This window comes from Neolamprologus brichardi, chromosome 3 (genome assembly GCF_056152115.1).
Source record: "Neolamprologus brichardi isolate AB-2024 chromosome 3, ASM5615211v1, whole genome shotgun sequence".
In the NCBI taxonomy this organism is placed as follows: domain Eukaryota; kingdom Metazoa; phylum Chordata; class Actinopteri; order Cichliformes; family Cichlidae; genus Neolamprologus; species Neolamprologus brichardi.
Genome location: NC_142106.1, coordinates 17,295,771 through 17,320,946, shown reverse-complemented (window position 1 = coordinate 17,320,946; position 25,176 = coordinate 17,295,771). Strand labels below are relative to the sequence as shown.

At 37.7% G+C, this 25,176-nt stretch overlaps 3 protein-coding genes across 3 annotated transcripts; all 3 read left to right on the top strand.

Moving 5' to 3' along the window:
* Positions 1-1,215: 1,215 nt before the first annotated feature.
* LOC148103680 (uncharacterized) lies at positions 1,216-2,076 on the top strand. The gene has a single exon (XM_087832776.1). It carries the CDS (start codon positions 1,216-1,218, stop codon positions 2,074-2,076), a length of 861 nt encoding a protein of 286 aa, XP_087688902.1.
* Positions 2,077-5,632: 3,556 nt separating this feature from the next.
* On the top strand, positions 5,633-6,907 carry LOC148103679 (low affinity immunoglobulin gamma Fc region receptor III-A-like). Its single transcript, XM_087832806.1, has 3 exons — positions 5,633-5,903; positions 5,982-6,227; positions 6,765-6,907. The coding sequence occupies exons 1-3, from the start codon at positions 5,759-5,761 to the stop codon at positions 6,905-6,907; spliced, it is 534 nt and encodes a 177-aa protein (XP_087688932.1). The 5' UTR covers positions 5,633-5,758.
* Positions 6,908-17,349: 10,442 nt separating this feature from the next.
* On the top strand, positions 17,350-23,194 carry LOC148103678 (uncharacterized). Its single transcript, XM_087838184.1, has 2 exons — positions 17,350-18,182; positions 23,152-23,194. Exons 1-2 carry the CDS (start codon positions 17,350-17,352, stop codon positions 23,192-23,194), a joined length of 876 nt encoding a protein of 291 aa, XP_087694310.1.
* Positions 23,195-25,176: the final 1,982 nt, after the last annotated feature.

The window sequence follows — 25,176 nt, the reverse complement described above, 5'->3', positions numbered from 1 at the left end:
TTCACGAGGTAGGCACCTTATTTTCCAACAGCCTTGAAGGAGTTCCCAGAGATGCTGAGCACTTGTTGGCCCTTTTGCCTTCACTCTGCAGTTCATCTCACCCTAAATCAGGGGTGTCAAACTCCAGGCCTCGAGGGCCGGTGTCCTGCAGGTTTTAGATATCACCCTGGGTCAATACACCTGAATCAAGTGATCAGTTTATTACCAGGCCTCTGAAGAACTTCAAGACATATTGAGGAGGTAATTTAGCCATTTAAATCAGCTGTGTTGGATCAAGGACACATCTAAAACCTGCAGGACACCGGCCCTCGAGGCCTGGAGTTCGACACCTGTGCCCTAAATCATCTCAATTAGGTTTAGGTCAGGTGACTGTGGAGGCCAGGCCATCTGGTGCAGCACTCCATCACTATACTTATTGGACAAGTAGCCCTTACACACCTCCTCCTCCATGCTTCATGGTGGGAACCATGCATGTAGAAACTATCTGTTCACTCTTTCTGTATCACACAAAGGCACAACGGGTGGAACCACAGATCTCAAATTTGGACTCATCTGACCAAAGCACAGATTTCCACTGGTCTAAAGTCCGTTCCTTGTGTTTCTTGGCCCAAACAAATCTCTTCTGCTTTTCCCAAGTAGTGGTTTCTTAGCAGGTAGTTGACCATACCCATATGGAAAAGATATATATAAATCTTATAAAGTTTGTATCTGTCTTGTGTGAAACTTGTATGAAAAGCATACAAGAGTGAAAACAGATATAAGATCCCTTGAAAAATTATATAAATAAAACGTGTATGTTTTGGATACTTACTAAAACAATATATGAAAGTAATGAGAAAGTGGCCACTTCCATGAGTAAATCATATAAGCCTTATATGATTCACTATATGAAGTAGGCCACATCTTATGCAAACCATTACAGGTGACTACATAATGAAGCTCACTGAGAGAAGGCCAAGGGTTTGCAGTGGTGTCAACAAAGCAAAGTGCAGCTACTTTGAGGAATCTAAAATATAAAACATTTGGTGATATGTTTCTATTTTTTTCTGCTACATAATTTCATATATCTTGCTTTATATATTTGCTATACTAACTGGTCCATGACCGCCAGTACAGTTCCTTAATACGATGCATCATAACTGAACTTTCAATCCGTCCCCTGTCTGTCTCTCTAATCATTTTCTTTTCTTTTCAGACCTACAACATACAGGAGATATGTCACTTAACTCCACCTCAAACAATTTTCTGGACTATTTCTGCTCCTACAATTCACCGAAATTCATTCCGTTCTATGCAGTGAGATTCATCCTCCTACTCACTGTTTCTGTCCTTGTCTTTTATGTTGGTCATCAAAGATGGCGAAGGCAGCGCTCCTTTAAAACAGCAAGCCACTCTGACATCTTCACCTACCACGTGGCTGCCATGGAGCTGATCTGGGTCTTGGGGTGCTTCCTCATCTATTATGGCGCATACTCTAATCACTTAATGAGTGAGACTGTAGGATCATATGCTTCTCGTGTTGCTTATTGTGGAGAGATATTTTTCCACATCCTGACCTGTGTAGAGCGTTACCTGGCTGTTGTTCACCCCATCACCTACATGAGTCTAAGAAATGCTCGTGGGGTCAGGATCAGAAACATCACCATCGGCTGTGTTTGGGTGCTGAGCTTTGGACTGACATGTGTTAAAGTTTTATTACCTCCTAATTACCAAACTGTCCCACTGTTCTGCATTTTGGTTCCCTCCATAATAATCATATCTTTCTGCAGCCTCTCTGTTCTGTGTGTGTTGATTCGCCCAGGGCCAGGGGAAGCGGCTAGGGAAAGGGAGACGTTGCACCAATCAAAGCTGAGAGTTTTCTACACCATCCTGGCTATAACCTGCGCTGTGTGGCTATGGGTTGTTGGCTTTCTTGTATCAAATTCTCTCAAGCAGTCACTTCTGCTGAGCAGCACTGGCAGGTGTTCAATGTTGATGTACATGGTTTGGTTTAACTTGCCCAGCAGTTTGGTGTTACCTCTGCTATACCTGCATAGGGCGGGAAAACTCTCATGTTGTAGTTATACCAACAAGTAAAGACAACCATGGTCATAGTGTGTGGTGTGTGTTATATCAGTGTGTTTTAGGCTGCTTTTTAAAGAAGGGAAACTTCCATCTTAATCTAATTTTTGGGAAGAAAAGCCATATTTCATCAGCTGCATACAAAAGAAAGTGATTATAAGGTACATACTGGGTTGATCATGTGTCGTTATAAAGTGTGACATCATTGACATAATTATGTTAAAACTTTGAAGAAGGTTCTGGGTTGATGGATCAGTTTGCCATATTGATTTAATTCTTTGTTTGAATGGGGAAAAATGCAAAACAAAATAAATGATTTGTCTTCCAAAAGTACACATGTCACATACAGAATAATGGCTGCTCCCTATGTAAATGACAGCACAAATCATCTTTATTGTTTGTATAGTGCTTGTTTGTGCTTTGTGTTTGCTTATATGATTTATTATATAACTTGCCGAGAAGTGAAATTAAGCTTTAACCACACACATTGATGTGATCTTATCGAACTGTGTACTCGCATAAGGCCTGCCATGTAGAAATCCTTCATAAGCCTGGAAACTTGCGGGCCTGAAATATGACAGAACATTCTCTTCCCAATTAGTATATTGTTGAAAACACACCCATATGGAAAAGATATATATAAATCTTATAAAGTTTGTATCTGTCTTGTGTGAAACTTGTATGAAAAGCATACAAGAGTAAAAACAGATATAAGATCCCTTGAAAAATTATATAATGAAACTTGTATGTTTTGGATACTTACTAAAAAAATATATGAAAGTAATGAGAAAGTGGCCACTTTCATGAGTAACTCATATATGTTTTTACTATTTCTTTTCCATATGGGCATGATTGTACCAAATTCCCTAGATATGGCTGTTTAAGGCTGGTTTTTACCAGCACATGTTCTAAGCAATTAATTATACATTATAGTGTAATATACTATATATATATATTTGTATTTTAAACAGTAGTGCAGTGTAGAATACTTTTCTGAAAATAAGTAACCAGCTGAAATCATGAAAGACAGAGACTAAAAATAAAAAAAATAATTTAATGCATCTTATTCATCAATGCTTTTTTCCAAAAGCTCATTTGCTAGTTCTGGGAACTGGTAGCTAATGTCTGTGTCCAAATGGCAGAATGAAACTCAAATCCATAGGGGAAGTTTCTAATTCTGAATTTATTATTATTGAGGGTTGTAGGAAAGCATATTGTTAGAAAATGGGCCTGGCTATAAATTATTATCCATGCTAATGCTTGCTAATGACAGCTTTGCCTAATTCCAGCTTCAAAGCAGATTGTGTTTAGCTCTGTACTGTATGTGATGAGGATTCTGTGGCTGGAAGAGCCGGATTAGTTGTTTTTTGTATTTACAGTAAATATTGTAAATAGACTTCTTTTGACTGAGCTGGTAGATGTAAACGACTTCTTCTTTTAAAATCTTTTTCGCCTGTTTAGGTTAGGGAGACAGGTAAGAGGCCTGTATTTTCTTTCAGATTTTTTTTAATGATAGGTAACTTAGTATGGGCAGAAATCTGTGCCATCAGAAACTGAATTTGAATAAGTTAAATTTGAATTTGAATTGCTCGGATTGAATCTGAATTGTAACTTGAATAAATGCTTTTAAAAACTGAATATGAATTAGCCTAATTTGAAATTCAATTTATTGGTTTGAAAATGATCATCACTAAATTGAAATTGAATTTTATAGTTCGAAAATGAGTCCATTTGCTTTGAAACCGTATTTTATCCTTTAAAAATTTAGCTCTCGAATAATTGCAGATTCACTTCCCACCATTCAGTTTCAGTTCTACAATTCAGTTTTTTGGGACTTACATCCGGTTCCGGTTCAAGAGTAATCGAGCGCAGATTAATAGAACTACGTTTTACTAGCGGACCGAAAGTGTTACTTACAGGAATCTACAGCATCTTGAGCTGAATTAAGACTTCAGAAGTCATTCGTCATGTCGAATGACCAGCGGATAAACTCTCAGGTTGGTAATAAATGTATTACATGTATAAGAACAAGCGTCATGTTAACAAATGATAGCCATACAGTAACCTTTGTGCTTATTGTAGCTGTTAGCTAAAAACGCTAATTTAGCGTAGTTTGCCTTGGATTCAGCTTTGACAAACAAATATGATCGACTGTTTCTAGTAGAATTCCAAAGTTGTCATCTTGTACCCTCTCAGAGCCCTGTATGCTTGCAGAGACCCCTACAGTAGGGAAACATGCAAAACGGTGTCCAAAACGTTGTAGTTTAGCTTTATTTATGTCTTACACAGCATCCCAACTCTTTAGCTAACTTAATAACTTTAGCTAAAGTGAATAGTTAGTGTAATTCATTAGTGCAGCATTACTGGATAACCATGCATGTTTCCCTACTGTAGGGGTCTCTGCAAGCATACAGGGCTCTGAGAGGTTAGAAACAGTCGATCATATTTGTTTGTCAAAGAAAATCCATGGATTTTTTTCTGTTTCACAACTTAAGGATGACTTATTTCACCTGCATGGAGAGCTCCGCATATTTTCGGTTCACAGCCAAATCTTCCAAATGCAAGGACTACACCTCAAATCAACTCCAGGCCTTTCATCAGCTTAAAAGAAAATGACGTAATGAAGGAACTGTTCACACCTGCCCTCGAAATAGCCTTTGAGTAAGCAGGTCAATTACTTTTGATCCCATTAAAAAGAGGGTGGCACATGTTAAGGAGCTGAAACTGCTAAACCCTTCATCCAGTTTGAATGGGGATATCATATTCAAATGAAAGCTGAGAGTCTACACATTATGTCAATGTCTATTATATAACTATGACTGGAATATGTTTAAGTGAACAGGTTAAAAAACAAAAAAACAACTTGTGTCCGTGTCAAAACATATATCCACCTAAGTGTATTTCATAATAAGGGGTAAATCTGCATAAAAATCATTATTTGAAATTAAAGTCCAGAATGTTATAAAGTTATATATGCTATAAAGTTCTGGTTTACATTTGTATCTCTGTTTGATGTACTCACAGTCTCATACTTGCAAATCTTAGCTTCAGTTTAAAACAGGTTAATTCACTGATAAGTGCAAGCACCTTCATCATATACAATGAACCCATTAGCAGTGCAATTTCTTTTCCAGTGTTCAGACAGTAGTGTCACTCTGGGTTTTGTGCTAGCACATGAGGTGAACATAAGAAGCATAAAAAGGTTACAAGTTTTAGCGAAGCATTAGCTTTTTTTCCCTCCTGTAAGTGTGAACTGAAACACTGAGGCGTGACAACAACAGCGTCGCTGCTTCTTTGAAAGCTATTTTTAAATGCTAAATATTGTTTCAGCAGCAGAAATGAGCCACACAGAAACAGACTGTTGGTCACAATCAGCAAGACGTTATGGAGGTCAGAGCCATCTGCATCAAACTCAGTGAGTAGTTTTTTTCATTCCCGCATTAAAACTAAAATATAAGGAATCTGTTTAAGAAAGTGGTAACAAAGAAGGTAACAACGAAGGCAACAACGAAGGCTATACCAGACCATATTTTTCAGTTATTGAAAAATAAAACTAATGTGAATCTTTTATTTTGTCTCAGGTGCAGTTTTTCTTCGTGTTGTTCCAAACAGATCACAGTTCTTTGAATATGAGTCAGTAACTTTTTACTGTGAGGGTGTCTCTCATTATAATATTGTACATAAGTTGAGAGGGAATATGAAATCATGCAGCTACACTAATGAGAAAACAGCAACAGGATCGTCCTGCTCTATAAAAAATGTTTATGCAGAAGACAGTGGAGAGTTCATATGTGAGACTGGAGGAGGGGAGAAAAGCAACATTATCAACATCACTGTTTCTGGTAAGTTTCCATTTAGTAAGCAATATGTTGTCATAATCAAACACATCATTGAATAGATTTATACATGTTGGTTTTCAGCTGGTCCTGTGATCCTGGAGAGTCCTGCTGTTCCTGTGATGGAGGGAGAAGCTGTGACTCTGAGCTGCAGGAACAAGACAACTTCCTCCAGCTTCACAGCTGATTTCTACAAAGATGGACGTCACATCTGGAAGAGCTCCACAGGATACATGACCATCGGCAGAGTTTTAAATTCTCATGAAGGACGTTACAAATGCAGCATTTCAGGAGCTGGAGAGTCACCAGTGAGCTGGCTGAATGTCACAGGTCAGACACTGAGGAAATCAACACTTTTCCCCCGTTTTTAATGCCAGGAGTATTAAAGCTGCATCACTAAACACACTCTTTCATTGCAAAATAATTCACTATATTTTACTCATTCACACAATTTTCTCTTCACATCAGATGGCAAAAACCACCCAAAACACCCCAATTCTGTCATGGATAGTAAACATCAAACAGGCTAAAAACATGATTACATCCCCCTCTGAATTGTGGATTCAGTTATGAAAATACATAAAATAACCAGAGTTGATCTCAGAAACCGAAGGAAAAGCTAAAAAAAAAAAAGAAGAAAGATCTAGAAACAACATTTTTATTCAAGTCCATAAACATATTTATTTAGTTGGCCAATCGTTGGGCATTTTAACAGTTTGACAGTCTGTGGGGGCAATAGAGGAACTGCAGGTTCTGGCAATTGTTGAGGCCTTTGCCTATATGAAATGTAGATATTAATGAATTAAGTAATTAACCAAGGTGAACACAGCTAATTAATTTTCATCATCTATGCAGGCAATCACACAGAAACTGAGACAGACCCCTCCTCAGAGCCTGGATGTCATATTTTCCTCATCTTACGGACCGTGTTCACCATCATGATGGTGGCTCTTCTGCTGCTGCTGGTGGGACTTCTTCACTGTGGGAAAATCAGAGCAACTAATTGTTAACCCAGATGTAAATGTAACTTCATGATACTGGAAACTGTGCAGCATATGTGTAGCACAAATAGACAATAGAAGGTTTTAAAAAAAATAGACATTTTGGAAAAAATGCCTGTAAAATCCCACCATAACTCTGATAAACATCTCTGAAGTACCCACAACACTGCTTTTCTGTATAAAAGACTGTGATGTATTTGAAGGAAAAAAAATATTGTAAATATCTGCAAACACCTGCAAATTCCACCACTTTGTATTGCATGTGTGGTTGTAGGTGACCTGCAACTTAAATGTACTGAAATATTTCTTTCAAACATCAAGTGTATTTTTTTATTATAACTTATTTCTTACAAATTTCCTGTTGTGGTGAGCATGATATGTGTTGTAAATATTATTATTAAATAGTCACAGACTGCAAAGCTATTCACCTCTAAAATTTCCTGCTATTTGTCTCCTGTAAAAAAAAACACTATCCGTAGGACAGTAAAAGTTTGAAAACAAGTAAACATGTTTAAAAATCTTCACTTCAAGTAAACATTTAAGACTGCTCCGTGCTCTGAAGTATTGGTTTGCATTTGTACCTCTGTTTCATGAACTCACATCACCACAAAAAGTTGTGTTGTTATTCTTGTCTTCAGTTTAAAACGAGTGCATTCACTGGTAACCACAAAGAGCTTCATTGCAGGTGTGTAGCTATATTCAGTTTTTTTTTCTTTAGCTTTATTGTTCCTGTTGTATATACTGCCTCTTCAGCATGTATTGAGCCCTTTTAAGGACATTTCTTATCATTGCTATGCAGATGATATTCAGTTATATATCTCCTTTAAGCCTCAAGATGTTTCCAAACTACAGATTTTCCATATATGGACTCCATTAGAGGTTGGATGACTTTTGTTAGGGATAAGAGAAATCTGAATGTTGTTGACGAATGAGCCAGCAACATTTTAGCATGTGAGGGAACAGAAGCAACATTATGAATTTCATTGTCACTGGTACATCTGCAGAAGGAAAGCAATATTCTGAGATAAAGTTGACATGTATTTAACTCTTTCCTGCAGAAACATGATGTTTTCCTCCAACATGGCAACTGATTTTTGTGATAGTGGCTTTGCTGCTGGTAGTGGTGATGGTGGGAATTCTTAACTGTGGAAAAATCAGAGCTACAATAACTAACTCGTCCTTACGCAAACATAAATGTCATGATATATAAAAAACAATGCAGCCAGCGATGAGAGATAGACCACATCTTGCCTGTTGACGTTGTTGCATGTCTATTAAGAAACTCTGTGGGTAGTTTGTGAACAAACTTCACCTCCGACTTAGTTTGCACTGAAATGTTTTTCTGTTTTTCTCATCAGTGCTGTAAAACAAGAAAAAGAAGATGAACTCTAAAATGGCTACAAATAGAACTGAAAGCAACATCAGGCTGTTTTTGTGTGAGGTGACCTACCACAACAGCAGCTCTGCTTCTCTGAAAACTATTTAGATTCATTTCAAATATGCCAAATAGTCAGTCTGCAGCAAGACATCATGGAGGTCAGAGAACTCTGCTTTATATTGTGTGAGTATTGTCTCAGTTTATACATTAAAACTAAACTATTAACTTTAACAAAGTCTCAAAAAGCTGTTAAAATGTGATGTGAGACTTCGTGAGAGACGTAACGATAAATAACATTTTAGCAAAAAGAGTCAACAAAGATGAAAAGTCACACATTTTATTATCTATTGTGTTTTCTTTTGTCTCAGTGACTCAGTGAAAGTGACTGTCATCCTCCTCCTGTGTACACATGATCAGAACGTTGGTGAGTAAGTCTGTTTGCTTATTACTATAAGCTTTATTTATCATTTTGTGTTTGAAAGGGGTAATCATCACAAAACTTGTGTTTATTGGCTATCATGGCTATTTTACTGTGAGGAGATCTCTCGTGGACATGTGTTATGTAAGATGAAAGAGGAAGTAGAGCAATGCAACACAACCAGTAAGAAAACAACAGCAACAACAACAGGTTCACAGTGCACCATTCGTTATCTTTATGCAAGTGACAGTGGAGAATACTGGTGTGGGACAGCAGGGGGGAATAGAAGCAACAATATCTACATCACTGTCACTGCTATGAGTGAATGAAGGCTGTAATATTTTGTCAAAAACAAAAACAAGTTCAACATTTCAGGAGGCGGTGAATCACTAGTGAGCTGGCTGGCTGTCTCTCTGCCATGTCTCACAGGTGAGACACTTTTTTTCTTCTGTTTTCAAGTGGATTTTGGTCAATCACTGCTGATTCATGCATCAATCATAAACACGTTTATATTTTCTATTTTTTCGCACTCCTGTTTGTGTGATTAAATACAGTGATTCACTGCAAAATAATTTACTGGTCACATATTTTTTCTGAAAAAACTCAAAGCAAATCCACCTTAATAACAACTGTGGCAGAGCGCAGGGGTGACTATTAGGCTACGTTCACACTGCAGGTCTTAATGCTCAATTCCGATTTTTTGATCAAATACGATTTTTTTGTCTGCTCGTTCACACTACAAATAAAATGTGACAGCAAACGCGCTCTAGTGTGAACGCTCAAATGCGCAAAAGCAGACGTCACACACAACGCGCTCTGTTTAGACCCAGACCAAACAGTATTGTTTGACTGATGGACCTTAATATAAAGACTTGTTTCGCTTTAAGTTATTTTGTTATTTACATATGGCCTAATAATGATCCTTATTGCTGTTTTAGAGGAGCGGTGCTTCAAAGGATCGTTGCAGATTTCTGTCAGAATCTGCAGATTATACAGTACAAATAAAATGTCCACGTTGTCTTCCAAACAGTTTCACTGACATCTACACTGGATGGACAAGGAAGCGTTGGCGATGCCTTCTCGGCCACTTCTCCGGCGCTCATAATTGGCGTCTGTCTTGTGTCAGTGACGTAAAAGACGGATTTAATGCGACATGACCGTTCAAACAGCAGTCGCTTTCTAAAACATTGGATATGTATCGGATTAAGTACCAAGAAAGTGACCCAGATCGGATTTGAAAATATTGGATTTGTGCCGTTCACACTGTCATATCATGATTGGATATGGGTCGCACAGGGTCAAAACAGTCGGATTTGATGCGCTTTCGCCTGCAGTGTGAACGTAGCCTTAGTGATGGGATTTCCCTCTCTTTTTAGAGAACCGGCTCTTTCGGCTCCCAACCAGCTCTTCAAGTTGTTTTGTTGCTTTAATTAATTTATTATTAACAACAATATAAAATTATGCACAAAAGGAATTACTAATGGAAAAAAACCACGGTTTTATTTATATATGTTTATATATAAATATATACGGTGGCCCCTAGAGACAAAACACGTACAAACTACAAAACATATTTCTAGCGTTAATTGAACTTCCAAAACAGCTACCCAGATCACTTAAATTACATAATTGAAAGCATTTGTGTATTGTCTGTGTATTTATACACAAGCACTCATATATATTCAAACAATTTAAAAAAATCATTTACCTGTTGCTACCACACACCAAATCCGGTCGTTGGTACTTGCTGGCTTGTGTAGCCACTAGGTAACAAAAGTTCAACACTGCGCCCAGCATCCTGGAGCACTTCTGTTGTGTTTTGTACGTGTTTTGAGTTTTTATGTGCTTTTTCTGTAGGGGCCACCAAAAATATACTTTTATTTATTCACTCCAAATAAAATGTAATAAATAAATCATATAATACAAAAATCAACTATTCACATTTCAACTTTTAACTATTTAAATTTTCTGCTTTTACCTTTTAAACATATTTAAAGTGAAACAACACAAAACACTGCAAACCACAACACAATTAAATATAAATTAAAATATAAAAACAAAAAGAAGATGCACATTCTCTGTTATATGCATTAATAAACTTTCTGAATCCTTTATCCTTCAACCTTTATCATCCGCAACTGAAAATAGTCGTGGATGATTACTATATCTTTCTAATGTGATGTTGTTGTCCCTGGCTCTCTTTCTCTCTCTTTCCCTCCTGCTCTGTTCCTGTGCTACTGTGAGTGTAACTACCGGCTCTCCCCCCTTCTGCTCAGCCCAAAGCACAAGGCTTGCGTGTGAAGTGAAGCTGGAAAAAAGTGCGAGAGCGAGAGAGGATGAGAGAAAGAAAAAGTCGTTCACTTTAAAGAGTCGGCTCTAAGAGCCGTTTCGTTTGCAACCCACACATCACTAGTGACTATAGCTCAGGAGGAAGAGCAGGTAATTTGTTGTCGTTTCTTCGATCAGAGTCTATATGCCAAATGTCCTTGGGCAAGATACTAACTTTAAGTTTCTCTCCAATCCGTCCATCAGTGTGGGAATGAATCGCTGAAAAAAAGAAAATCAAAAGTAATCAAAAATGGCCAATTATACCCTGGAACCCAGAGGGTTAAATATATTGTATAGAGACGGAGGAAATATATCAAAAGAGTGTTTTGTACTAGCCTATAAACATGTTTAATTGTTTATTACTCAGGTGGGCATTTACACAAAATGCAGTTTCTGTCAATTTTTCAGTCCTTGAATTTGCCAGAATAAAATGTAGATATTAAGTAACCAGCCAATGTTAAGACAACTAATTAATTTCTATTATTTCTACAGTCAGTTACCCAGAGACTCATATTTACCTCATCATACGGACTGTGTTCACCATCGTGATGGTGGCTCTGCTGCTGCTGCTGGGATTTCTTTGCTGTGGGAAAATCAAAGTTAAAACAACAAATTCACCAGCATGTTAAAGCATGTTAACTGTTGTGATACATGAAACAGTGCAATGATGGCAAGTAGTACCAATAAAATAATAGAAAGACATTAATGTGCTTCATTTATTTTGCGTTTTTTATTTTTAAGTTTCTAGAAGCAGATCCATTATGTGCTGGGACAGTTTCAAGAAATGAAAACATGAAACATTATATTCCAATATTTCACCAAAACTCTGCATCAGCATAGGCATATGTAAAGTATTCACTGCTTCTTCTTTATAAAATTGCTTTTGTGTACACACACGTGAGCCGTGACCAGTGGCGGTCCTAGCCTGTTTGGCGCCCTGGGCGAACACACCCTCTGGCGCCCCCCCCTCCCCCACCACACACACATACACACACACACACATTAAGGATTGTCCATTGACATAAAACTGTTGTCAGAACCATACTGAATTTCACCAGAGAAACACACACACACACACGAAGAGAGAGAGAGTATGCATTGTATGCAAACAGCTACCAAACAGCCATCATAATTTGTCATACAATGAGAACAGGACAAATCAACAACTGACAATGACTAGTTAATATTAAAATCTGTAACATAATGTATTGTTTGGAGTTTAGTCTGTTACTGTTGCTATTTTTACAATTTCTTCTTGGAGCAACTGTAACCCACATAATTTCTTTAGGGATTAATAAAGTATTCTGATTCTGATTGTTTCAGGATGACCTGCCATTATCCAATCACACATCTGCTTACCTGCATCTTTTGCTCGTTTCTCCTCCTCTTCTTTTCTCTTTTTTCTAAACTGAGCACCTGATGGCTTTGAACTTTTCTTGTCCATCTTGGTTTTAATTTTGAACTCCAGTATGAACACAAATCCCCCAACCTGAGGATCACCACAACATGATCTAACAGACCTACACCTTAGTTCACAGATTCACTTTGTCTAAGGTTTATTTCTGAGATTTCACACAACCCAGGATTCAAATCATGAATAGATAATGGGCTTGAATTTGCAACATTATGAATGAAATGCGCTCTATTTAAATTATCAAACTGTAAAATATAAATTTTAAATTGTTATTGATCCCTTTACCCCGAATCCTAAAGTGTATATTTATTTTCTTACTCTTCTTATATTTATTGTTTGTTTACTTGCACTGCTGTAACTGGAGCCTCGTCGTCTCTTCTCTCTACTGGACTGTAGCGGAGATGACAATAAAGTTTACTTTGACTTCAGCAGCGAGCAGGTGCACCGAGGGCTCTCGCGCTCACTTTTCCCGTACAGGATTTCGAAAAAAACATCGGTGCAAATTATAAGTCTGTATCATGATGTCTGGTGTTTTCGTGTTTGTTGGTTTGTTTTTATTTTGCGAGTTGGTTATTAGATGCTGCTCCAGCCAGCCAGTGAATCCCCCGCCGCCCCGCCCTCTCCTCTCTGCGCCGCAAGCAGCAGGCGCACCTCGCAAACGGAGGGCGCCCTTACTCCCAGCAAATGGGCGATAGAAAACCGATCGGTGCCTATGCCATTCCCAATATGCGCTGGCATGACGTCGGGGCAGCATGAATACGAGCAATTTTTATTATTATTATTATTTTATTTTTTTTTGCCGATGCCTGTGATGCCGCCCCCCACCACGATGCCGCCCCCGCAACCGCCCGTGTCGCCCGTATCAAAAACCGCTACTGGCCGTGACTTTCTTTATACTGACACATTTCTCAGATGTATTTAGAGTCAAACTGTATGTAGCATTACATCTCCCTGAGAGAAAATGTCACAGTGTTTCATGTTGGGGCAAGGGCGGAGTAGGACCGCTGAACCATGCTGTCATTATTGCAAAACAACTGACTTGAAAAATTTCCAACATCCTGTATAACATGTACAGGGAATGTCACTTTTTTAAAACAAAATTAAATGACTGCTATCAAATAGTCACAGCCTGCAAAACGTCAGCTTAAAAATGAGATCATAACAGTCCAAAAACTGTCAGCTGCGAAAAGCTAAGGAAGAAATAACTACAATTAGTTGGGGTGTATGTATACTTTTGACTCTGTGTGAATTAGAAAATATAAAAAAATATTTTTAAACTTCTGTACCCACTAACTGTTCTTAAAAGTCTTTAATGATGTATGTTGTATAACCATTTCACTCTGGAAAAAGAAGTGTGTGCTCTTTATTAAAAATTGTGTATGTTTGTGTCCTGTGTACTGTTTGTTTGTATATGTGTCTTTCTGGCTGCTGTTACAACCAAATTTCCCCTTGTTGGACGATTAAAGGATTATTCTATTCTATGCTATTTATTTGCGTTGCTCCAGCCAATTTTGAACAATATATGTGAAAGCTGCTCCTTTCGCAATGATTCATGGTGAGGGGTTGGTCGCCTATGCTTAGAGCAGCCAATACGGGTATACCAAGTTTAAATGAGCCAATAAGTGGGACAAAAGTGAGACAAAGAGACAGAAAACCAGTTACATGTAATATTGTTCCATTGTTTATTTTTGTTATTTCGAGTCCTAAATTGATGAAATTCCAGTCCTTGTCCTATAGTTTCCAAAGGTCATCAAAGCAGAGAAGCTATAACTACTCTCTATTATGTAATGTTTTCCTGTAGGGATTCCTGTTGAGATTTCTTTAGATTGATGGTTTATTTTGATGATATTATGAACTGTTGATGATGGCAGTAGTCTTCAAAATTTTACGTTGAGAAGACTTATTCTGTAATTGTTCAACAATTTGTGAATGCAGTTGTTTTAACTCATGGAAATTGAATCCAGCACATAAAACAAACAACTCCTGCGCTCATGACTACTAGAATCATGAATCATGCAAATGAGAATGAGAAAGTGCTCCCTGTACACGCTGTCTGCAAGATTATGCCTCATTTGAATTAACACCTGTTTTTTCTTTGCAGTACATTTGAATCCTGTCAAAGGTAATGGACTGGTAGCCTCAAGCACAGCACGTCATATAGAAATGAGTCAGTATAATGAAATAGGGCTGTTTTTTCAGACTTCATTAACAGTTTCAACTTTACTTTGTTGTAAAGTCTGAACTAATTCAACTCTGAGTTGGTGTTTATTTACTGCATGTTTGAATTTCTATTATTTATTATTTGCCACATAAAGGGTCCATGGTCATTAGAATGAGCCCTAGAGCAAGATTGTATTTTCTCCATGCACAGAAGAAGTTGAGAATTTTTTTTTTTGCCTGATATAGTTCACAGTAACTGAGTCGGAGAACAACTCAGACAGTCCTGCTGCTGTGGTGGTGAGCACAATCAAGCCAGAAGCTTCAGAGGACATTTGCAGTGAACAGCAATCACTCAGTTTGGACGCCTGAGATTAACAACAACGAGACAACAGACGAGGTACTTGTTCTTTATTATAATCCATATTATGCAGAAAAGTTTGCATTCTATGTCTTTGTTTGTAGAAAATTAAAAATCTGCAAAAAAAAAAAAATCTTACCTTTGTTTAAAAAACAATTACACTTTCATTGCTTCTTATTAAACACTTAAAAGAGAAAAAATACATTGCAGCTCTCTGTTGGTAAAAAGTTTGATGATCATGAATTAAAAATAGTATTTATACCTGACTGGGAAATGGGCCATATAATGTATTAAAATCATTGATATTGCATTGGAAACCAAATAAATGATACCCAGACAATTTAAATACACTATAAAAGCTGTGGAAAAAACACACACACACTGTTATGTGTGTCCAAAATGTACTGCAATATTGTGATATGCATTTAGGCCCCAAAAGGTGCAGAATGACAACAAGCAAAAGGTGATATAACAGCAGCACACTATGATCAAAACAGGTGTCCCTGAAAGTCAATAAGAAATGGAAAATGATTGTTACCTGTGCTGACACCCAAAATTAAAATCAACCAAAAAAAATATTGCATAATTCATAAAACACGATGGCAGGGCAGGTTATAGTCCAGAAATTAAGTTTGATTTGAATAAACATCTTTGGTAATAAATGTTCTACAAATGTAACCGATTGGATTTCTAATCTGTGAACTAACAATTCCAGCATTTTTTTTTTTTTTAAATGAGACTGTCACGGCTGGGGCAACAGTCTTGTGGTGTGTGGGAAAAGGACTCGAATGCAGGCACTTAGTGAGATGCGAGGGAGATTTATTATAAATGAAAGAACACAAAGTGGGGATGGCAAAAACAGAACTTAGGATAATCTAAACTGGGAGAAACTAAACTATTGAACGGAAAACCTGAACACGAAGGGGAACAGCAGGGAGAGCACACAGTGGATTCACAAAGAGGTTCACAGACAGTTTCCAGGAGCCGAACAGACGGTCCAGTAACCAGCACACCAATTCACACAACATAAATACACCCAGAGGCACACTGGGACATCACACACAGGTGGGAGACACAGCTGGACCTGATTAACCTGATGAGACAAAGGAAACACCAGGGACCAACAGAGGGAGCACCAAACCAAAATCCCAGAACCAGAAAATCCCAAAACACGAATCATCCCAAAACTAGAACATGAGTCCACAAATAATAATAATAATAATAATAATAATAATAATAATAATAATAATAAATACACCAAACCCAAAATCCCTGAGTCAATGGACTCAGGACCATGGCAGAGACAGAGAGATGAACTACCCAGTGATGTGCAATACCACTGATTTCCTTTTAGATCCGATACCACCACCTTTTCTCTCTCTGTACCTGGAGAGTGCTTGTAATGGGAAAGGACTCAACGAGCAACGTTTGTCTCGCCCTAGCAGCACCTGTTCCTCTCCTCCTTCATTTTGCCTCATCATAAACTCATCATTAGATTCTGTGTTATATTTTACTTCTGCTTTTGTCAGACGAGGCTTGTGGTCTTGCCACATGTGTCACAAAACGCATCTTGGCTGTTTGTGGAGCTGAAATAGCGCCACACATCACACATGAGCTGTGATACAGTCATATTTTGCATATCACTGTGACAGGCTGAAGAAAGAGTAGTTCCTACCAATCATTTAAACAATCCCAATAACATAGTCACTTTCCTATTAATCATAAACAACAAATGCACCCCAAATTACTAAAATACAGATAGCTTAATATGATAATCGATTGAATAATCTGCATTAAACTGAATGTCAGAAACTTCAGTAATGACTTATGACTTACATGCATGAGTTAAATATTCTCCTCCCAAAACGTCATGCTCTGGGAACTGATAAATACCTATGCAGTGAGACCAGCCACAGAATTTCCTGTGTTTACTGCATTCATTTACAAAATTTACAACTGTGCCTCTATTAAATCCTGGTAGCTGTTCAACATAAAAAAGTATTTTGCACCAGCAGAAACTCTTTGTAAATGTGGTCTGTAGTGACAGAGCTTCAGTAATAGCTTCAAGCATAAAGATAAACATATACACATAACAAGAATAAAATGCATTCTGTTACAAAAGTATAAAATGAATTTTGTCAGTGTATGTAATTTTCTTGTTTGTTTTTTTTATTATTACCATTCATTTATTAAGAAATATTTGTCAACAAATATTTTGTTATGATAGTATATGGTAACGTTGTGAGATTACATGAATACCCTACCAAGATTAAATATAACTTAAAAGTATTTCAATTTCTTTTTTCCTTTTTCTACTCTATACCTTCTGCCTCCTTATTTGTCTCTTGAATTCCCTTTTTCAGCACAACTACAATATACAGGAGATATGGCCGATATGTCAGTTAACACCTCATCCACCTCAAGTGTTCTGGATTGCAGCAACTACAATGTTTACAGATACGTAAGCATTACCATCAATACCTTGAGAATCATCCTCCTCCTCCCTCTCTCCACTATCGTCCTCTACCTGGGTCATAGACAATGGCGGCAGCAGCGCTCCTTTAAAACAGCAAGTCACTCTGACATCTTCACCTACCACATGGCTGCCATGGAGCTAATCTGGATCTTTGGGATCTTTATTCTTAGTAGCAATTATATTAATACGCCAGCACTGACAAACCTTGGATTAAATGCTTATTATATTACTTTCTATGGGAGGATCATTTTCCACATCCTGACCTGTGTAGAACGTTACCTGGCTGTTGTTCATCCCATCACCTACATGAGTCTAAGAAACGCCCGTGGGGTCAAGATCAGAAACATCAGCATTGGCTGTGCATGGCTGCTATGTTTTGGACTGAGCTTTGGAGCTCTAGTTATGCAAAATGAACTCTCCAAACAATTGTTATGTGTTTTACTTTTATCCATAACAGTCATATCTTTCTGCAGCCTCGCTGTTCTCCGTGTTCTGATTCATCCAGGGCCAGGGGAAGCAAGTGGAGAAAAGAAACAGGTTGACCAATCAAAGCGAAGAGCCTTCTACACCATCACAGTTATATCATCCGTGCTCTGGTTGTGGTGCATTGGGCTGCTTGCCTCTGTTCCAGTGCACAATATCCCTGTAATAAGCAACACTGTCAAGTGTTTGGTGGAAATAAGTGTAGAGGGACTAAACCTTCCCAGCTGTTTGGTGTTACCTCTGCTTTATCTACACAGAGCAGGAAAATTCACATTTTGATGAATTGTAGTTGAGTATTTATCGTAGTTGTGAAGGCAATTCTTGCATTGAAACTTTTATGTTTTCGTAAAAAATACTTTAAAACAAAGGGACCTATCTTCACACCTTTCACTGTCATGTAAGCAGAATCTGTTCAACATAGTTGGTTTGTACTGAGCTTTTCAGATAATTGCAGAGGTTTTGTCATTGTCTGCTTGTAGTTTTGGTTCCTAAATGTAACTGAGCTGCAAGTGAAAAAAAATGAAAATAGTGATTTAAGCAAACTTAAAAGACTGCTATCTTGAATATAAATGCTGTAGTTCCTTTAAAATAGAATGTTCTCGTATGTAATTTCAGTAATGCTTACACTGGTTTTATCATATAGCAGGAACTGATGTGTTTGACTAGTTAGATGACCTGCCAGTGCCAAAATAAATAAAATGCATTAGCTGTAAAACAGCTAACTGTAGTAGAATGGTTTATTTGAGGAGTTTCAGTCAGGTTTCAGAGCTCATTGCTTCTCATGGCCTCTGACAGTGGATTTAACTCTGTGCTTGTCCTGCTTGACCTCAGTGCAGTGTTCGAAAAATACTGTTGACCATAATAGAGAAAGAGAGAGCATTTCCAAACATAGGAGTGGAACCGCAGCAGAGTCCCGCCGATCGCAGGCCGTTATTCTGCCAGACACGGAGGACAGAATGGGCTAGATCAGGGATTGGAATGAGGAGCTGCCAGAGACAATCGGTATGTCGCTTGGTTTGCTTGCTCTGCGGTAGAGTATCACTTCCTGTTCCTGCTAACAGATCATCTGCAGAGGAATGGCTTATTTGAAGAGTTTCAGTCAGGTTTCAGAGCTCATCACAGCACAGAAACAGCTGTAGTGAAGGTTACAAATGATCTTTTTATGGCCTCTGACAGTGGACTCATCTCTGTGCTTGTCCCGCTAGACCTCAGTGCAGCGTTTGATACTGTCGACCATAATATCCTATTAGAGCGATTAGAGCACACTGTAGGTATTACAGGTACTGCGCTGCAGTGGTTTGTATCGTATCTATCTAATAGACTCTGATTTCTTCATGTAAATGGAAAGTCTTCTTCATACACTGAGGTTAACTATGGAGTTCCACAGGGTTCAGTGCTAGCACCACTCCTGTTTACATTATGCATGCTTCCCTTAGACAGCATCATCATAAGAAAGACTTTAATTTTATTTATTGCTTTTCAGTTGCACTTATCCAGTGGTTTTATTTCGTATATTTGTAATTGATGGAGTGTAGACTGTTTGCTGGGGTGTTAGGTTGTGTTTTTGAGTGATTGTGCGTTGGTGGTTGTTAAGATTTAATGGTGGGTTCTTTAAAATTCTGAGAATATTCAAGAAGTTGATTGTATTTTGCTATAAATAGTTTAGGATGTTGGTGCATCCATCGTTCTAAACTTAATGTCAATCATGTAAAGCAGTGAGTGTCAATCAAGATGTGTCAGGTGACATGAGGTAGAGAGAGACTGAAGTCCCCCTTTGCTACTGCTTGTTGTCACAGCTGAGAGGGGGTGAACATCTACCTTTAAGTGATCACAGAAAATGGTTTATTTATAAAATGTATGATTTAATAAAAAGAACTTGTAATAAATAGATGGTGATTGACAAACTCCGTTTTAAAAAAGTAAAATATTCCTGTGTACTTCAATTAAAAAGAGATTATGTTAAAATGAACTTTCATGTGAGAATTTGCTAAAGATGAATCTTATGAATAATTGAATGAAACATGAAGTGAATTATATTTAATTCACTGTGTGAATTGTGTGTGAATGGGTGGATGACTGGACGTGTAAAGCACTTTGGGGTCCTTAGGGACTAGTAAAAGCGCTATACAAATACAGGCCATTTACCATTTACCATTTATATGTTGTTGAATGTTTAAATATGTTAGAATTTCTGTGTTTAGAATAATGAAGAAAATATAATGAAGTCATTTTAAACTTTAAACTGTGTGTTAGATCATGTAAGTCAGAGAGAGGATGGTAACGTGTGGGTGCACATCAGGTGATTAAATGTTAATGATGTGACTACATGTCCCCAGAGGTGAGGTTAGGTGTTAGAGGTGGTATAAAAGTGGGCTGTAAAAGACGTTGAGGGTTCTTCCCCTTTGTCTTCTGTGAGATGAGCAGTTTAGATGATTGGATATAAGAGGTTCACAGTTGAAAATTCAAAGAGGGATGGTAGAGTTATTGACCCAGTCCAACCCGACCTCTGCAAACTGGTTGTATATTTTTGGCTTTCCTCTCTGCTCATTTTTGCTGTGTTAGATGGTTAATTCAGAAGGATTTTGGGTTACATCATACTTCTACAAAATGCCCAGAGAATGCTGCTTTCCTTTCTGTGATTATCCTCAATAAGTGCATCTATGGATCCAGGTATGCCCATCCTTTCTTCAGCCTCTCTCCACTAAAGACAAGAACGAAATCAGCATTAGCTCAGAGTAGGTTAAGTAGATAAATATGATACATGTTATTTGATCATTTTTTGTTATTGATATTATTTGATTTTGCTTTTCTCTTGCAAAATTGTTTTAATTAAATATTGTGCAAAACTATTCTGGAATTAAAGTCTAAATTGTGGACAATCACTTTTTAACCTTTTGTGAAAAGGTAAAAGACTGACTAGTGTCATGACACCAGTCTCTCTCATCTTTTTTATCTTGGTAGAGATCACGCAGACATTGTGAGAGTGATAACTTAAAATTGCCATTTGTACTTAGAAACATATAATCATTTATGCTTAGAGATATATAATCGTTTGTATGTTGATAAAATATCTCATCCTTATTTAGGTCTGCTAGTTCTGTGTGCACTCTGTGCACCATGAGATGGGAGGATGTTTACTCCGTTCTGCTGTTTCGGCATACCTCATACACATGTAAAGTTCATGGGAAGGTCACATCATGTTTTTATGATATATGGTATGGCGGAACTGGGCTGCTGCAAGGAGGACTCCTACTATTCTCCTGGGAGGCACCGGTCAACTTGGGAGTTTCATCCCTTTGCAGATAACATAGTAAACCATTGCTAGGCCTGGCTGAGCAGTTTTCACAGGATCATATTTTGACACACACACACCCACACTCACACATACACACTCAGACTCTAAACTCAGACTTTTGCATCAATTCCAAGCACTTTGTGTCATGGTCCTGGGTTGTTGACCCAGTGTTTTGAGTTTATTGTTATTATTTTCCAGTTTCTGCTGTTTTGTATTTGTTCTTACGGTTTGAGTTGTGTGTTTAGTGATTTAATCATCCCTACCTGTGTCCTTCCTATGTGTTCTGCTCGTGTCCCCGAGTTGGTATTGTGAAACAGTCTGTGAGTTTCCTGTTTTACTTTGTAGGTGTGTGTCACATTATGCCCATTAGTTCCAGCTGTGTCCCCTCCTGTGTGCCATTTCCTGATTACCTGGTGTGTGTATTAATACTGCGTGTCTGCCTGTGCTCTTCGTCATTTTGGTATATCTCCGTGTCCTCTGTTTGTGTTAGTTTCACCAGTTTAGGTTTATGTTTCGTTCTGCCCTCACCTTGGGTTTTTCGCTGTAAATAAAGCTCCACCTGCATCTCCACTGCCATCTGCATCTTGGGTCCTCTTTCATTCCACCACACGACTGCTGCCCAGCCGTGACACTTTGTTCTCCAATGTGCCTTTCTCTTGATTTGTGTGGCATGAATTCTATTCCCATTCATTTTTCCCTCTGTTCTGTGATTTTTATGTGCCTGCACGTTTGTGTGTATTTTCAGGCTAATATTACTTTAAGAAAAACCTCAAATTTCAGAGTAAGAGCAACATTCACAGCATTCTGTCTGTCAGGTGGAAATTTTCTAGCAATTATTCACTGATTTTGTATAAAGATGACATAAAGATCTCTGTGTATGTCTCAGATGGATTAACAGAAACAATGCTGCAGGTTTTCTGTTTTCTGGAGGAAAAAAACATTTGTTACCATAAAAAGGCTCAACATTACTTGCCTTTTTTTCTCATTATTAATTGCGTTTAAAAATCCAGAGGGTTGACTGACAGGAGGAATCTCTGAATGTGGAAATATTCATCACCTCTGACACATTCACACGGAAAAAAAAAAGCTAGAATGCAGTTCAGCAGGCTTTGAGTGAGCTAGTTTCTCAGAGCCCCCTGTGTTGCAGTGACATGTTTTTCATCACCTGATTAGCATCGCTGTCATCCTCCTGCTTACATCTAAAAATTTCCTCCTTGCATTGTTTCCATCATGTCTCTGTTCAAACTGCAATAACAGTAAAGTTCAAATCCTCTTCCTCTCAGTCGTTTACAGACATTGTTGTGGTGAAACTGAATTAACTCTATGTTCAAACTAATAAAAGTAAATGATAACAAAAAATTTAATATGAATGAGTCAGTATAAATAGAACACACAAACTCTCTCTGTGCCTTGTATCCTGTGTGACCTTTGTGTATCTTTGCACATTACAATGAATCACCTGTTTCACATTTTCTAAATAAACTATAATGACATTAGTCATATTTGCACAGCACTCTGTCACAAATGAAACATGCAAATTAACTCTGTTAGGACTGTGTTCACTTCATTAACTTAACTGGGGTGTTTGTTTAGATAAGTGTGACATAACTGAGCTCAGTACTCACAAACAAAGCCAAGCTCATGGTGTCTTTTTGGAACCACTAATAAAATGTTAAATATGTCAGTTCTGTAAATGTAAGTTTTTTTTTTACTTGATAAAATTCTATTTTTGTTAGCTTATTTATTTATTTATATTTAATTTGCAGTTGGAAACTGTTTTCTCTAAATGAAATACATCTTATTTGTCTTCACTGAGTCTTTGTCCCAGATGTTTTGAACAAGGCCCCACATATTTCTGTCCATTTCAGGTACACTCAGTATTAGAGTTGGATGTCTCAAGACCTTTTACGTGGTCTTGGTCTTGTCTTGGTCTCGCTGTCTCGGTCTTGCTGTCTCAAAACAAAACAAAACAAAACAAACGATTAAAAAGATAACACAAATGTTGATACATTTTATCATAACAAAATCTCATATGATAAAATACAGTCAAACTGCATGTCTTTTTTAAATATAGATTATATTTTAAATTAAATTAGTTTATAGATTAAAATTTAAGCAAACAAATAAAGAAATGTCAGGCATCACATTACAAAATGCAAGCAATGAGAAAAAAATAGAAAAATCCATGTTTTAAATGTCATGTTACTCTGTCATTTGCCAAGGAAAAAAAATAGGGAAAAAAAGGGTTAGGTTCACAACTGCGCATACTGGGAATGTAAACTGAAAATGACATTTTATACATGTGATTTTAGAAATATATTAAAAAACTATTTCCTTTGCGTTGTTTGGTCTGATTCTCTTCAGCACAACCTCACATTTCTGAATTTAAAGTTATGTTTTCATTTTGACATACTGTACTAACACAATCTACAATTAGACAAGACAAAAAACACACATCCGAGTAGAGAAAGTCTTTTTTTTTTTACTGTAACAACCACAAACATGTTTAATGAATCGTATTTCATAACTTTAAATGCAAATAAATGGTAAATTTTAAAGGCATATGCACAAGTTTTGCAAATAACAAAGTTATTTGCAGCCATTTACCTTTTTTTATAACCCTTTCAAACTATTTAAAGAACAATTAGGTGTTCTGCGTTAAATAAGATGCCACACAAATTATTTGTGCCACTCCAAAAAATAATTTCTATCCACTATAAAGCTGAATATCACAGCCTGATACCTGCAGGCCTGACAACAGGCATCACTCCTCCCGTTTTCTGCCTGGAGACACTGTAATCTGTCTTTGGTGGTTTTTTGGCAGCAACTGTGATATTCAGCTGTCACCTCATTGTTCTGACCCACAACACAAAACTATCCACTACACTACACAAGACAACACACTAACTGTACACTCCAAACTCTCTCTCTCGCTTTTCTGCCTTCTTTCTCTCTCTCTGTCTCTCTCGCTCTCTCTCGCCATCACTCCTAAAACGTCCCCCTTTTCCTAAACAACCAATTGTCATGTTCCCATATCATTTTTTCATTGGTCGGCATTGTACATTTTTCCACCAATACAAAGGGGTGTTTTTTGTTTTGTTTTTTTAGTTTTTGGACATAAGCAGAGAGTGCTTGCTAGTGCTGTCCTTAGACAGCAAACTTGACCAAGCAGAGTGGGCACACTCCGTTTTGCGTAATGTGGATAAATATATTGGGTTTGCTTGCTAAAAAGAGGCCTCTGTTTGTAGAAATGCAGCAAAAGAATAAAGTATGAATAGTTTGAGGAGGGGGAGAGATCATGTGAAACATCATGTGTGTAACTGTGGGGGTAGATAATGCAGGAGAGGAGACGCCAGTGATGTGTCTATATGTGTACACAGGGTGATCTTCTGACCTGGCCTTCAGTAAGAAGCAAGCAGGGAAAAGAAGTAGGGCATTTGGATATCTTCATAGCAGGAGAATAGCAGGAGTAGGGAGCCAGGACATATGGGGGTAAGAGACACAACAGTTACACACATACATGGTCATGGGATGGAGCGTATGGATTCAGTGATTACAGTCACATGTGGAGGGTCAGGTCAAAGTGTGTAAATGTATTGTGTGACAAAAGTTATAAATGTACATGACTGAAGGAGCGGCCTTCAGATCTGCAGGAGGCTTCGTGCTGTGCACATCTCCCCATGTGCATGGGTAAATAAATAAGAACACAGGAAGTGAAGTATGATGTCTCGAGTCGTGTGTTTTATACCAGTTCAGAATCAAAAGAATCAGGAGCTACAAAAGGTTGGAACAGTAACAATTTTTAAATCCCTGTAGAACTGCAACCACATAAGCTAGCGCAATGATTTTTTTTTGCATATAAAACTGGAGCAGTTGTACTTCAACATATACCATATATTCAGCATACAGCTCACAAAAAGCACTTGCAGCAACAAAAACATAATATTCCGGAAGCACGCTTTGAGGAT

What these genes read in the sequence shown, in the direction of transcription:
- LOC148103680 (XM_087832776.1), top strand. Translation starts at nt 1,216, where the DNA reads ATGTCACTTAACTCCACCTCAAACAATTTTCTGGACTATTTCTGCTCC.
- LOC148103679 (XM_087832806.1), top strand. Translation starts at nt 5,759, where the DNA reads ATGAAATCATGCAGCTACACTAATGAGAAAACAGCAACAGGATCGTCC. An exon ending in TATCAACATCACTGTTTCTG is followed by an intron (nt 5,904 to 5,981) that starts GTAAGTTTCCAT and finishes GTTGGTTTTCAG; the next exon opens with CTGGTCCTGTGATCCTGGAG. An exon ending in GAGCTGGCTGAATGTCACAG is followed by an intron (nt 6,228 to 6,764) that starts GTCAGACACTGA and finishes GCAATCACACAG; the next exon opens with AAACTGAGACAGACCCCTCC.
- LOC148103678 (XM_087838184.1), top strand. Translation starts at nt 17,350, where the DNA reads ATGTCAGTTAACACCTCATCCACCTCAAGTGTTCTGGATTGCAGCAAC. An exon ending in CTACACAGAGCAGGAAAATT is followed by an intron (nt 18,183 to 23,151) that starts CACATTTTGATG and finishes CTCGCTGTCTCG; the next exon opens with GTCTTGCTGTCTCAAAACAA.